Here is a 12,008-nt window from a genome sequence, read left to right as displayed (position 1 = left end):
GGAACCCACTGTCCTTCTTGCAAATCTCCCTTCCTAAAACCACCCTTAGACCTTCTCTACAACTGCCCTTTCTGGCCGGGACACGGGCTGCAGAGCTGGAACCCTGCTACGCGCAGCCTTCCCAGGGACCGTGAAGGAAGCTCAGCACAAAGGTTGGTGGCTGAGTGAGGGTGTTTCTGTGTATTCTGAGCAGGGAGAAGAAAAAAAAATTACAGCTGCAAGCCAGATAGATACCAAACAAGTAAAACCAAGGGGAGAGCGAGCTCAAAAGGGATCTGATTTTCCTCATTTTCCTGCTGTAAAAATAAATCACCACCTAAAAAAATATTCAAGTGATATCACGTTGTTAAGTCTTATGATAAATTTTTGGCACTTATTCCCCAAATCCTTCCTTACTCCATTAAATCTGCTGAAGTCACCAGGATTTCTCAAATGAGAAATGGTGTGCAGGGACAGGATATTTATTACCTACCTTTCAAACAATGAGATAAAGCAGGTGGTATTCTCTTCCAATGCATGAGAGGGCTCCTGCCAGGCTTATTTATTTATCATTGGTATCATCTGAGAGGTAGATTTTAATACTCCCATCAGATATAAAAGATGAAGACAAACTAAGAACATACCCCATAATAGGAATGCAAGAATTCCTCTAGATTTTGCCACAGGGAAATTAATTTGCTTCAGGGGAATAAAGCTCTTGAACCAAATCAGAGATAAAACTCTGCTGAAGAATTGTCTCCACGCAACAGAAAATTTCAAAAGCTGTAAATAAACAATAACAAAGCAGCACAACACTTGCTGTGCAGAAAGACTCAATCTCCTCACAAAACACAGCTTTTTATTTTGACAAAAAATAACGACTCTTTCACGAGGATATCTAAAAAAAGAAAAAAAAATTAACAAGTCTCTCATGTAGCTGTTTGCAGGTAAGGAATCTCTGCCCTTGCACGCATTTGGATGGAATTTCTCCTTTTCCCTCCTTCTGCCAACGAGCAGCAGTCCCCTGCATGACGCACGGCACAAAGAACCATCAGAACCGCGGGCCCGATCCCAGACGCGCTCAAAACCAAGGAGGACAAGAAATATGCATAGCGTTCAAAACTTTTGCTTTCAAACAGAGGAAAGAGATTGAGAAGGAAAAAAAACAACCTTGGGCTGCCTCCGGTGCTGCTTTTCGGAGGGACTCCTGATCCACACAGGCAGGCAGAAAGGAGGATGCGGTCGCTCTAAGCCGGGCTCCAGGGAATCCTTTCACCTGATCCCTGCTACAGGCACCTGCTGCTGCTTGCGGATCTTGTTGAACAGCTCCATGTACTGCACCATCGTGTCCGCTGGGCTGTAGATGCTGTCGTGCTTGGTGCCGAACACGGACGGGATACCGGGAGCGTGGTTCCCCATGAAGCTCTGCATGAACTCCATCAGCAGGTTCCAGCAGTCGTTGGCTATCACACAGGGGCAGTATTCCACCTAGCAACAGAAAACACAGCCCTGACGCTCACGGCAGGGGCAATAACCACGCAGGAGGCAACGCGCTTTCCTCTCTCTGCCCCACTAGAGAATGCTTTTCATAAAAACATCTGAGAATATTTAGTATATAACAAGGATGGACAAATATATATGAACAGGACATGCTGGCAACATGCAAGTAACCCTTTCAAAAGGGAAGGTAAAATGTACGGGCACCGTTTTTCTTAAATCCCCCAGAGCGGAGCTCTTGGAACACGGGTTCAAATGCCACATGAACTTTCCCCCGTCCAAAACCAAACTTCATTCCTGCATGCTGGCAGGTCGACGACACGCGTGGCTGTGACGTGTTTCAGGAGTGTACTGGAAAAAGCCTTGGGATGTACGGACTTGAAACATTTTACTAAACACGAGTCTGTTCCCAAATCAGGAGTAGGTCCTACTGCAAACCCTGAAAAAACTACTAAACTAAACCAGAAGCAGCCAGATGGCCTGGCAGATCCGGTACTGAACTCCAGTTTAGGGTAAAACAAGCTTCTGTTTAACCCTGGGTCAACAGCAAGGCTGACACTACAACATCTGTGTTTATTGTAGTGAAGAAATAAGCCATTTCTCAATCCTCCTCCCTGCTGGCTGGGAACACCTGCCTGAGCAGACGCAGCGTGATTATTAATTGTGTATCAGCTAATAGGATTTGTGCGTTTAGAAAAGCGTAAGCTCTGATTCTGAAGGACATTTAAGCGCCTAATTCTCAGCTGTCCTGAAGACTGCTAGGCACTAGTGTATCTAGATGTCTGGAGCCTGACCTACTCTGCTTTGCCGTTCCCACACCAGCACAACCCAGCTCCTTATCTTTTTCTGAGATGTTTTTTCAGCCCAGCTGAGGCTTGCCCGCAGCCTGTGAGGCTTCAACTCGCCCTTGCATTCAGCCAACCGTCTCCTCAAATGCCTTCCTAGATCCTCCCACACCCCTTCGGCCCAGCCTTCACCCCGTGAAACACCCACTGGCAGCTGGCAACCGACGCTCTCGGTCCTCAGCGGCAGTCACGGCACGGAGCGGAGAGCGCGGAAGCAGTTCAACGGCAGGCTCGGAGCCCGCGGTGCGCCCCGCGGGGCAGCAATCCAGGTCGGCACGCCGCAGGGTAGGGCTGAGGCCTGCAAAAGCTCTCCGGTGAGGAGAGGACCATCTCTACGCTGCGTGAGCAGAACCTGGGGCAGGAGGGCCCTGCTCTCCCGGGGCCGTGTCTGCTCGAGATGGGGAAGGCAAACAAAACCCGAATCAGCATCAGATCAGGAGCTGAAGAGGTTTTGCTCCCCCGGTACGCTTATCAGCCTGAAGTGTGCTACTAGCGTTGTGCATCAGGACTTTAAGCAGCTTTTTAGTTTGACAGCATCCCTTCAAGGTTTTGTTTATTGGCACTTCAATGACGGGCTTTTCTGTAGCTGCAGCTGAGCCCCAGAGTACCTGCCTGAATTAAACCTTCTCGTGAAAAGGCGATAAATTCCCTGCCAGCCGCGTACACGAACGCACGCAAGACAAACTACCGGCAATGAGCAACACAGCTGAGACACAGAAAGGATGGGGACTCAAGATTTCTCATCCTGCCTCCAACAACATGGCATTTCCCTGCCTGTAGTTGTATTTCACAGCCTTCGAAGGTGATTCTTACCTCCACAGATATCCCGCGGGCACTGGGCCCCATTGTGACGGTGCCCACCTTCACCAGGAAGTCACAGTACTGGTAGCGGGTGCCTCGGCTCTCTATCTTGTTGGCCTTGGCGTTTTGGAAGAAGCCTTTCAACTTCACCATGAGGATATCAAAGTTGGCATCCGCTACGAGGCAGGGACCGTTTTCAAAGAGAGCGAAGCAGCTGAGGGGATATTTGGAGTTGTGCATCACGTACATCAGCTTGCCCGTCTGCCCTGAAATAAGAGTATTTGGGCTGTAAAACCAACAATCTTGTGCTCGTCTGTGCTTTAAAGAAACATCCGGCAGGACTGGTGGGTGAGTGGGTGCTGGGACACGCTCTGGAAAATAGGATGTCCAGAGAGGACGCGCCTGGCTTGTACCGTGCTTTAAAAAGCTGGAAAAAAATTCTCATTTATCCACGTAGATCAACAAAGCATTTCCACGGGTGTAGCCGTGCGAGTTCCAGCTGCAGAAAAAGCAGCAAAAAAAAAAATGGATCTGTCTGGGCAAACTGGCCGAGCAGAGCCCGGAGGCCGCGCGGGCTCAGCGCTGACCCTCGCAGCCGCGGTCACACGAGCCGTTTTAAATGTTGTGAAAATCCTGGTGTTTAGGAGAAAAAAAAAAAAAAAAAAAAAAAAAAAGAGGCTGGAACAGCCCCTCAGATGAGCAGGCCATGCCATACCTTTGAGCCGTGCTATGCCAAGAGGGGATTTGGGATCCTCTGAGCACAACCTCTGGAAACAGCTGGGTCATGTCACGCCTCGAACCCCCCCAGAGCTGCTCCCTGCTGCCCCGGGAGCCACCACCTGTCCCTCCCGGAGACGGGCACAGCGGACAGCCGCGCTGCCCACCCTCTCCAGAGCGAAACGCAGCCTCCAAAGCAACTGGGACAGACGCAGTATTTAAAAAAAAAACCAAAAAACAAAAAACCAAAAACCCCCAAAAAACGGGGGTTCCCCAGCCGCTCCCCCCTGGACCCCGGTGGCGGGGAGCCCGCAGTGGGGGGTCCCCAGCAGCCCCCCCCCCAAGACCCCGGTGACGGGGCAGGGAGCCCGCAGCGGGGGTTCCCCAGCAGCCCCCCCCGGACCCCGGTGGCGGGGTGGGGAGGGCGGGGAGCCCGCAGCGGGGGGTCCCCAGCAGCCCCCCCCCCCCCCCCCCGGGACCCCGGTGGCGGGGAGCTCGCAGTGGGGGGTCCCCAGCAGCTCCCCCCCCCCCCAGACCCCGGTGACGGGGCAGGGAGCCCGCAGCGGGGGGTCCCCAGCAGCTCCCCCCCCCGGGACCCCGATGGCGGGGAGTCGGCAGCGGGGGGTCCCCAGCAGCTCCCCCCCCCCCCGGGACCCCGGTGGCGGGGAGCCCGCAGCGGGAGGTCCCCAGCAGCCCCCCCGGACCCCGGTGGCGGGGCGGGGAGGGTGGGGAGCCCGCAGCGGGGGGTCCCCAGCAGCCCCCCCGGACCCCGGTGGCGGGGCGGGGAGGGCGGGGAGCCGGCAGCGGGGGGTCCCCAGCAGCCCCCCCGGACCCCGGTGGCGGGGCGGGGAGGGCGGGGAGCCGGCAGCGGGGGGTCCCCAGCAGCCCCCCCGGACCCCCCGGACCTGGCGCGCCGAGGGTGGAGGCGGCGGTGTGGTAGGTCTCGCAGTCCACGCAGAAAGTTCCCTGTTTCTCGGCTCCCAGCAGCTCCAGTTTCCTCGTCACGATCTCCACCGTCTGCTGCACGCTCTTCCCTTCCGCCACCGGCACCTGCGCTACGCTGAAACCGGAGACATCCAGAGAGGGGAGTCAGACTCCGGGCCCGACCGGCGGCTTCTCCCCCCCAGTCCCCGGCGGGGAGCCCCGCACCGCACCGCACCGCACCGCGCCCGCCCGCCCGCTCTCACCAGGTGACCCCCATGCTGCGCCCGCCCGCCCCGCCGCCACGGAAAGCTCCGCCGGAAGGGGCGGGGCCAGCGCGCACTCGCGGTCGGCGCGGGCGGGAGCAGCGGCCTCCCCCAGGCCCCGCCGCCATGCCCAAGGCCCGGCGGGCGCGGGGCTCCGGGCCCGGGCCCGCGTTGCCGTTGGCCGAGCAGATACTGCAGGAGGCGGCCCCGCGGCCCACGGCGCGGGGGAAGCGGCGCGGGGGCCGGGCCGAGGAGGAAGAGGATGGCGGCGGCGATGGTTATGTGGACGCGCGGCTCTCCCGGCGCATCCTGGAGCAGGCGCGGCGGCAGCAGGAGGAGCTGGAGGCCGAGCACGGCCCCGGCCCCGGCCCCAAGCAGCGCAGCACGGCGCTGGGTGAGTCCCCCCCTCCGCCCCCAGCCCACCCCCGGGGCACCGAGGGTGCGAGGGCCCCGGGCTCAGCCGGCGCCGCTCCCCCGCAGGCCCGGCCGTACCCGGCTCGGAGTCGGAGGGCGATGATGATGATGATGAGGAATGGCCCTCGCTGGAGAAGGCGGCAGCGGCGGCAGGACGGAGCGGGGAGTACTGCGGAGAGGTGGCTGTGGACCCCGAGGACGAGAAGGCCATCGAGATGTTCATGAACAAGAACCCGCCGCTGAGGTGAGGACGCGGCGGGAGAAAGGGGCCGGGATGGGGCAGCGGCTGCCGCTTTCCAGAGCGCGGCCCCTGCCTCACACCTCTCCCGCGCTGCGCCCAGGCGCACGCTGGCAGACATCATCATGGAGAAGATCACAGAGAAGCAGACGGAGGTGGAGACGGCGCTGTCGGAGATATCGGGCTGCCCCATGCCCCAGCTCGATCCCCGCGTCCTGGAGGTCTACAGGGGGGTCAGAGAGGTAAGGCCAAAGCTGCTCTGCGCCGGGGCCCAGCAAACACCGCGCTGAGCCCCACAGCCACCACCTCTGCCCCATCTCTCCCTCAGAGTCCCCTTCCTCACTCAGCACAGGCAGTTGTGTGGATTACCTGCGCTTTGCGTGGTATCGGTCACTGAACGTCACTCAGAAACTCTCTGGGCCAATCTCCTGAGCACTGTGCTGAGGATGAGCCCGGGATAGTCCTTTCTTACCAGAGATGCTAAAGGAGGGGACAGCTTTCTCATGGTCATGAGACAAGTCCTGCAGCCCTGCTGGCAGTGCCCGTTTGTCGCAGCCTGGCCTGTATCCTTGTCTTTTAAGGTGCTGTCCAAATACAGGAGCGGGAAACTCCCCAAGGCATTTAAAATAATTCCTGCCTTGTCCAACTGGGAGCAGATCCTCTACATCACAGAGCCGGAGACGTGGACAGCAGCTGCCATGTACCAAGCCACCAGGTAAGATCATCTTGTTGGAGAGGGTCCAGAGGAGGCCACGCAGATGCTGAGAGGGCTGGAGCAGCTCTGCTGTGGGGCCAGGCTGGGAGAGCTGGGGCTGCTCAGCCTGGAGAAGAGGAGGCTCCGGGGAGACCTGAGAGCGGCTCCCAGTGCCCAAAGGGGGCTGCAGGAAAGGTGGGGAGAGACTCTTCAGCAGGGCCTGCTGTGACAGGACGAGGGGTCATGGTTTTAAAACAGGGAAGTAGATTCAGATTGGACAAAAGGAAGAAATTTGTTACACTGTGGGTGGTGGAGCACTGGCCCAGGTTGCCCAGAGAGGCGGTGGATGCCCCATCCCTGGAAACATTCCAGGCCAGGTTGGCCGGGGCTCTGAGCAACCTGATGCAGTTGGAGATGTCCCTGCTCCTGGCAGGGGGTTGGACTGGATGGGCTTTGAAGGTCCCTTCCAACCCAAACCGTTCTGTGATTCTATCTCTGGGAGATGCTGATGTGGGATTTTTTAGCTTTTTCTTTCCATAACTGGAACCAGACTCACAAGATACCAACCTGTCCCCCGCTTGGCCTCCTTTCTCCACACCTTGCTTTGCACTTTCCTTTTCCCAGGATATTTTCCTCCAACCTGAAAGAGAGGATGGCCCAGCGGTTCTACAACCTGGTGCTGCTGCCACGGGTCAGGGATGACATCGCCGAGTACAAACGCCTCAATTTTCACCTCTACATGGCTTTGAAGAAGGCTCTGTTCAAGCCAGCGGCCTGGTTCAAAGGTAGGGGACTCCCTGCAGGGCTGCCGGTGGCCTCTCGCCAGCAAGGGCACGCGTTGTGTGCCGCTGCCCAGCGTGACGGTGCGCTGTCCCCTGCGCGGTGCGGCTCTCTGGGCTCGGGGGGGAGGAGGAGACGTGAAGGAGGTGCAGCGACTTAGTGACTGGGTTCTGCCTGTGCAATTAAGACAGGCAGCGCCTGACTCTTCCCCCTCCGCAGGGATCCTCATCCCCCTCTGCGAGTCGGGGACCTGCACGCTGCGGGAAGCCGTCATCGTCGGCAGCATCCTCACCAAGTGCTCCATCCCCGTCCTCCACTCCAGGTAACGCGCTGGGAGGCTGTGGGGGGGCAGAGGTTCTCCTTTAGGGTGCTGGTGCAACGCCTCGGATCTGTCCCTCAGCCTCTCTGGCGTCTTGGAGGTGGGGGGTTCGCTCTGCTCCCTCCGGGGCTGAGATTCAGCGCTGGGTTTCTCATCTTTGCGTCTGGCAAATTCATCCTGCCTGGCCTGCCCTCACCTCGGTGCTCCCTCCGTCCCCGCAGCGCGGCCATGCTGAAGATCGCCGAGATGCAGTACAGCGGCGCCAACAGCATCTTCCTCCGGCTGCTCATCGACAAGAAGTACGCCCTGCCTTTCCGCGTGGTGGATGCCCTCGTCTTCCACTTCCTGGCTTTCCGCACGGACCAGCGGGTCCTGCCCGTGCTGTGGCACCAGAGCTTCCTGGCCTTCGCCCAGCGCTACAAGGAGGACCTCTCCTCGGAGCAGAAGGAGGCTTTGCTCGAGCTGCTCAAGTTCCACAGCCATCCACAGATCTCGCCGGAGATCCGGAGGGAGCTGGTGAACTCCAAGACGCGGGATGTGGAGGGACAGCCGCCCGTGGCCATGGAGTGAGCAGGGAGAGGCAGGGAAAAGCCGCAGCCTGACCTGCTCCCGGGACGCTGCCGGATGCAATGGGGAGCCTGGTGCGTGAGGGAGGCGTGCGGGAGCATCCGTCCCAGGATCCTGCTGCTCCGAGCGGGCGCCGGGGGCAGGCCGTGCCCGTGGAGCTGGACCGTGCTCCCTGCGCTGCTCGTCACTGAGCAGGGCAGCCCCTGTCCCGCCTGGGAACCTGGTGCCACCGGCGCCTGGGAGGGTTTGGCTCGTTCCTCTGCTGGAAAATAAAACCCAAGCCGCGTCCGTCCGTCAGGGGTGGCTCTGTCCCACAGCTGCACCTCTCTGTGGTGGCACCGGTGCGCGGTCCTGCCCTGTCCCCTCCCCACCTTGTCCTGTCCCCAGCAGGTGGCAGAGCAAAGCCACCAGCCCCGGGCTTCTCGCAGAGCTGGAGACAGAGTCTGCGCTGCCGGTGCTGTCCCCAGATCGCGAAGGGAGAAGGGGACCCCTCTGCACCCCCCGTTCCCTCCCCATATCCCGGCTGGGGGCTTCACCCTGCGCCCTGTGCTGTTCCCAGAGCCCAAAACCTCGCTGGGGGGTGGAGGGGAAATGCTGCTGTTGGTGCCAGGGGGATTCCCGAGGGCTTGGCAGGCAGGAGCGGCTGCGAAGCTGCCCCACGGCAGCTGCCGCTGGCCGGCAGCGGGGCCCGAGCCGGGAGAGCACGGCGAGCGTGTGCGCGGGCAGAGGCGAGGGCAGGAGCAGCCCAGCAGCGCTGGCAGCCTGCCCGGCACCGTCCCCACCACCACCCTGCCTCCAAAACGCCTGCCGCCCCCCGGGGTTGTCCCAAAACACTGGCTGCCCCTCTGGGTGCACCTGTACGCGGCGAGGCTGGTGAAGCCCCGCACCGCTGGCCATCGAGGCCACGTGCTTGGCCTGCTTGTGGCAACTGCCTGCTCACACGAGCCACCTCTGCTGGAAAAACCCCACGGGGGGCTTCTCCTCCCGCGGCCCACGAGGCGCTGCGCTTACCGCGGGGAACTGCCGACGATGACGCCGCAGGGTTTGCGTGTTGCGCGTACCCGGCCTTGCCCCCCCAAACCGGCACGAGGTCCTGCTGGTGCAGCCCACGGAGAAAAGCCCCTGCGGCTTCCTCCGGCAGCAGGCTGTGCTGAGGGCAGCTGCCTCCTCTTCGCTTCTCTCCGAGCTGGCGCCACGCGAAGCAGAGCGGCACGCAAAGCCTGGCTGGTTTCACACCGCAGCGCCTTTTTCCTTGGCTTCCGGATTTTATCTCCTTCCTTTAAAGAAGCCAGAAGCTGACGAGCACCAGAGATAGCCCGGGCTCGCGCAGCGCACCCAGCGCGCTCTCGTCAGCCCGCGGCGCCGAGCGGCTTCAGAGCTGCCGGGGGTGCGAAGCGGGCCCCTCCTTGCCTGCAGGAAGGCGCTCGGTTCCACGTTCACCCACCGCCGGCCGCGAGCTGCCCCGGGGCCTCGGCGAGCGCGACGCGTCCCCTCGGCGCTGCAGCATCTCCTCTCCACCTCCCAGCGGGGCTGGGGGCGTCCTGCCTGCCCGCTCCCCGTTTTATCCCGCTCTTGCGGCCCCGGGAGCGGCCCGAGGGGATCCCCCAGCTGACGGGGTCCCACCCAGAGCGATTTGGGGCAGAGGCGAGGGAAGGGGAGGCCGAGGTCCCCCCCGGGCTGCCCAGGGCACAGCGCGGAGCAGATCACGCAGGGACAGCCTTGAGGCGTTCACGCTTGTTTAAAATACTTTATTGCAACGTCATACGGTCCTCTGATTCTCCCAGCAGCGGGACTCTTGCTTGGGAACACCAAACCAGTTTTCTCTTAAATTAAAACTCATTTATAATATAAAAAAAAAAAAAAAAAAATTCTTTTTGTACAGACAGGCTCTGCGCGCCCCCCGGCCCCCCGGCTAGCAGGAGTCAGCGGCAGATGGCTCTTCCTGACAAGTCAGGCTAGTGGAAGAACAGCAGCCCCATCTTTTTCCACCTGATAAGACTTTTGTTTCTAGTGGCATCCAAAACAAGGAAGATTTCTACCTCCTTTTCCATATTCCCCCACAGGAGGACAACAGCCACAGATCCACGTGTCCAGAGGTCACCAAGCAGCAAGAGTCTGCCTCCCATCCCTGCAGAGTCTCTCTGGCTTCTCCTGGTTAATACAATTCTACTATTTAATGGTTTTTCCTCTTAGAAAAGCAGCATTATTATTTTTTTTTTTTAACCACTTTTTATAAAAACTAACAGACGGGATCAACAACAACAATACAAAAATGCAGTAATCGCTTTTCAACTCGAGTGCGCAGCAGATTTTCCACGCGATGAGGACGCAACTCGGACCCCCGTGGATACACGTGCAACGCAGCCCCCTCCTGAACGCGACCCGAGATCCCTGCCTCGGAGGGGGGAAGATGCAGTTCAGACTATAGCAGCACATTCAAATGTATTTCTTAAAACTTAGTCTGATCTCTAAGCTACCTAAAAAAAAAAAAAAAAAAACAACAACCAACCAGCTTCCAAATGAGAGTCTCCCGTGGCCCAGGGAGCTAGGGAAGGGGACAAAGGGTGAAGGCACTCTTTCGGAAGGAGAGGAGACCAGCATCCAGGCCCCACACCAAGGAACAGCAAAGTCTTCCTCCCTCCCCATTTCCCAGCAGTTAGCAATAAATTAAGCAGCCTCAGTGGGGCAGCGGAAAGCCAAGGGGATTGCGTGGGATGGAAGGACTTCGACCGTCCACACAGACGGGGAGCACGTCCCCCAAGCAAGCCAAAAACCCGCATATCCCAAATCGAACGGCAACAAGGAACAAGCCACGCGTTTCCCCTCCGAGCAGAAGCAGCCACGCCAACCCCCCCAGAGCCCCAGCGATCTGGCAGGAAGCAATCGGGACCAAGGGGCCAACAAGCACCTGCTCCCTCCTCCCGGACACCGCCTTCTTCTCTCGTGAGCCACGCGGGCCCGCAGCGCCCCAGCCCCAGGAGGGAGGTTGGGGGTTTTAAGGATTTTTGTCACAGACCAGAGCAAGAGGCTCGCTGTCCATGACTGATGGCCCCCGCGGGGGCTGGAAGTCGTCACGGTAAACGGCCCCGAGGAGACGGCGAACAGCGGCCGGCCGGGCTACGAGGAACGCGAACTGAGAAACATTTTACAACTTCACGTCGGGTCCTGCTCCCCCTCCCCAGCTATTCTTGCGCCCTGCCACCACGAAAACGGTCGCTTCACCCCGGCCACCTGCAGCAGCGAGCTCCGCCAGCCCGCCAAACGAGCGCGGATCCTGCTCTGCGCTCCCAGCGAGCGGAACAAATCCTCGGGAGGTGTCGGATGGAGCGGGCTGACGGATGGGTAGGTGGGATGCAGCGACTTTTGGGTGTCCAGGGCGAGGTCCTGCCGCGGCGGGGCGGGGCGGCTCTCGGGAAGGGGAGGCTGGTCACAGGTTGATGTCTGTGACGTCTGTAGGCGTGCTGGTGGGCTGGCTGGCCAGGTAAGACGCAGTCTTGGCGGCGTTGTATTCCTGTTGGGTTTGGGACACCTGTTTCAGGCTCTCTGCTAAAGCCGCCTCGATCTGCTCCTGACAGGCTTTCAGGCAGTCCTGCGGGAAGGGAGCGAGACAAGAGGCCTCAGTTCTCTGCCGCTCAGAGGTGGGAGCCTTATAAATAGCTCTGAGCAGCTGCTGGGCTGCGTCTCTGGCCCCTGGAGCATCTAAATACACAAGACAAAGGAGCCTTTCTCCGACGAGGGTCATCTCCAGCTCGTCTGTGCTTTAGGCCCCTCCCCAGGAGAAGCCCCACGCTCTGGTTGTCTTCTCCCCACCTCCCTGCTTGACCGCATCCTCGAGGAAGACACGTGCCCAGCGGAGCTTCCCAAAGCATCCGGGCTCGTGCCCGGACGCAGCGTGTGATTTCAGCGTCAGGGCGGTCGGCTGCCGCTGATGACCGAGGGGGCAGAGCAGAACAGCTCTGCGCAGGCTGCT

At 59.7% G+C, this 12,008-nt stretch overlaps 3 protein-coding genes across 4 annotated transcripts in view; 1 reads left to right on the top strand and 2 right to left on the bottom strand.

Moving 5' to 3' along the window:
* Nucleotides 1-1,117: 1,117 nt before the first annotated feature.
* MED20 (mediator complex subunit 20) lies at nucleotides 1,118-5,067 on the bottom strand. The gene is made up of 4 exons (XM_086765897.1): nucleotides 5,027-5,067; nucleotides 4,745-4,899; nucleotides 3,135-3,388; nucleotides 1,118-1,467 (listed from the first exon to the last, which is right to left on the bottom strand). Exons 1-4 carry the CDS (start codon nucleotides 5,038-5,040, stop codon nucleotides 1,252-1,254), a joined length of 639 nt encoding a protein of 212 aa, XP_086622023.1. The 5' UTR covers nucleotides 5,041-5,067; the 3' UTR covers nucleotides 1,118-1,251.
* Nucleotides 5,068-5,122: 55 nt separating this feature from the next.
* Nucleotides 5,123-8,330, top strand: BYSL (bystin like). Its single transcript, XM_086765918.1, has 7 exons — nucleotides 5,123-5,420; nucleotides 5,507-5,684; nucleotides 5,782-5,920; nucleotides 6,260-6,393; nucleotides 6,997-7,157; nucleotides 7,372-7,474; nucleotides 7,693-8,330. The coding sequence occupies exons 1-7, from the start codon at nucleotides 5,153-5,155 to the stop codon at nucleotides 8,039-8,041; spliced, it is 1,332 nt and encodes a 443-aa protein (XP_086622044.1). The 5' UTR covers nucleotides 5,123-5,152; the 3' UTR covers nucleotides 8,042-8,330.
* A 1,441-nt stretch (nucleotides 8,331-9,771) lies between these two features.
* Nucleotides 9,772-12,008, bottom strand: part of CCND3 (cyclin D3) — a 45,130-nt gene continuing 42,893 nt past the window's right edge. For both annotated transcript variants that reach the window (XM_086765924.1, XM_086765921.1), the window contains one exon: nucleotides 9,772-11,627. In XM_086765924.1, coding sequence (XP_086622050.1) covers nucleotides 11,466-11,627 — 162 coding nt within the window. In that variant the 3' untranslated portion in view covers nucleotides 9,772-11,465. The remainder of the gene's footprint in view (nucleotides 11,628-12,008) is intronic.

The sequence above is a fragment of the Chlamydotis macqueenii genome, chromosome 23 (assembly GCF_036417535.1).
Source record: "Chlamydotis macqueenii isolate bChlMac1 chromosome 23, bChlMac1.mat, whole genome shotgun sequence".
Taxonomy (NCBI): domain Eukaryota; kingdom Metazoa; phylum Chordata; class Aves; order Otidiformes; family Otididae; genus Chlamydotis; species Chlamydotis macqueenii.
This window is presented reverse-complemented; position numbering and strand designations above follow the sequence as displayed.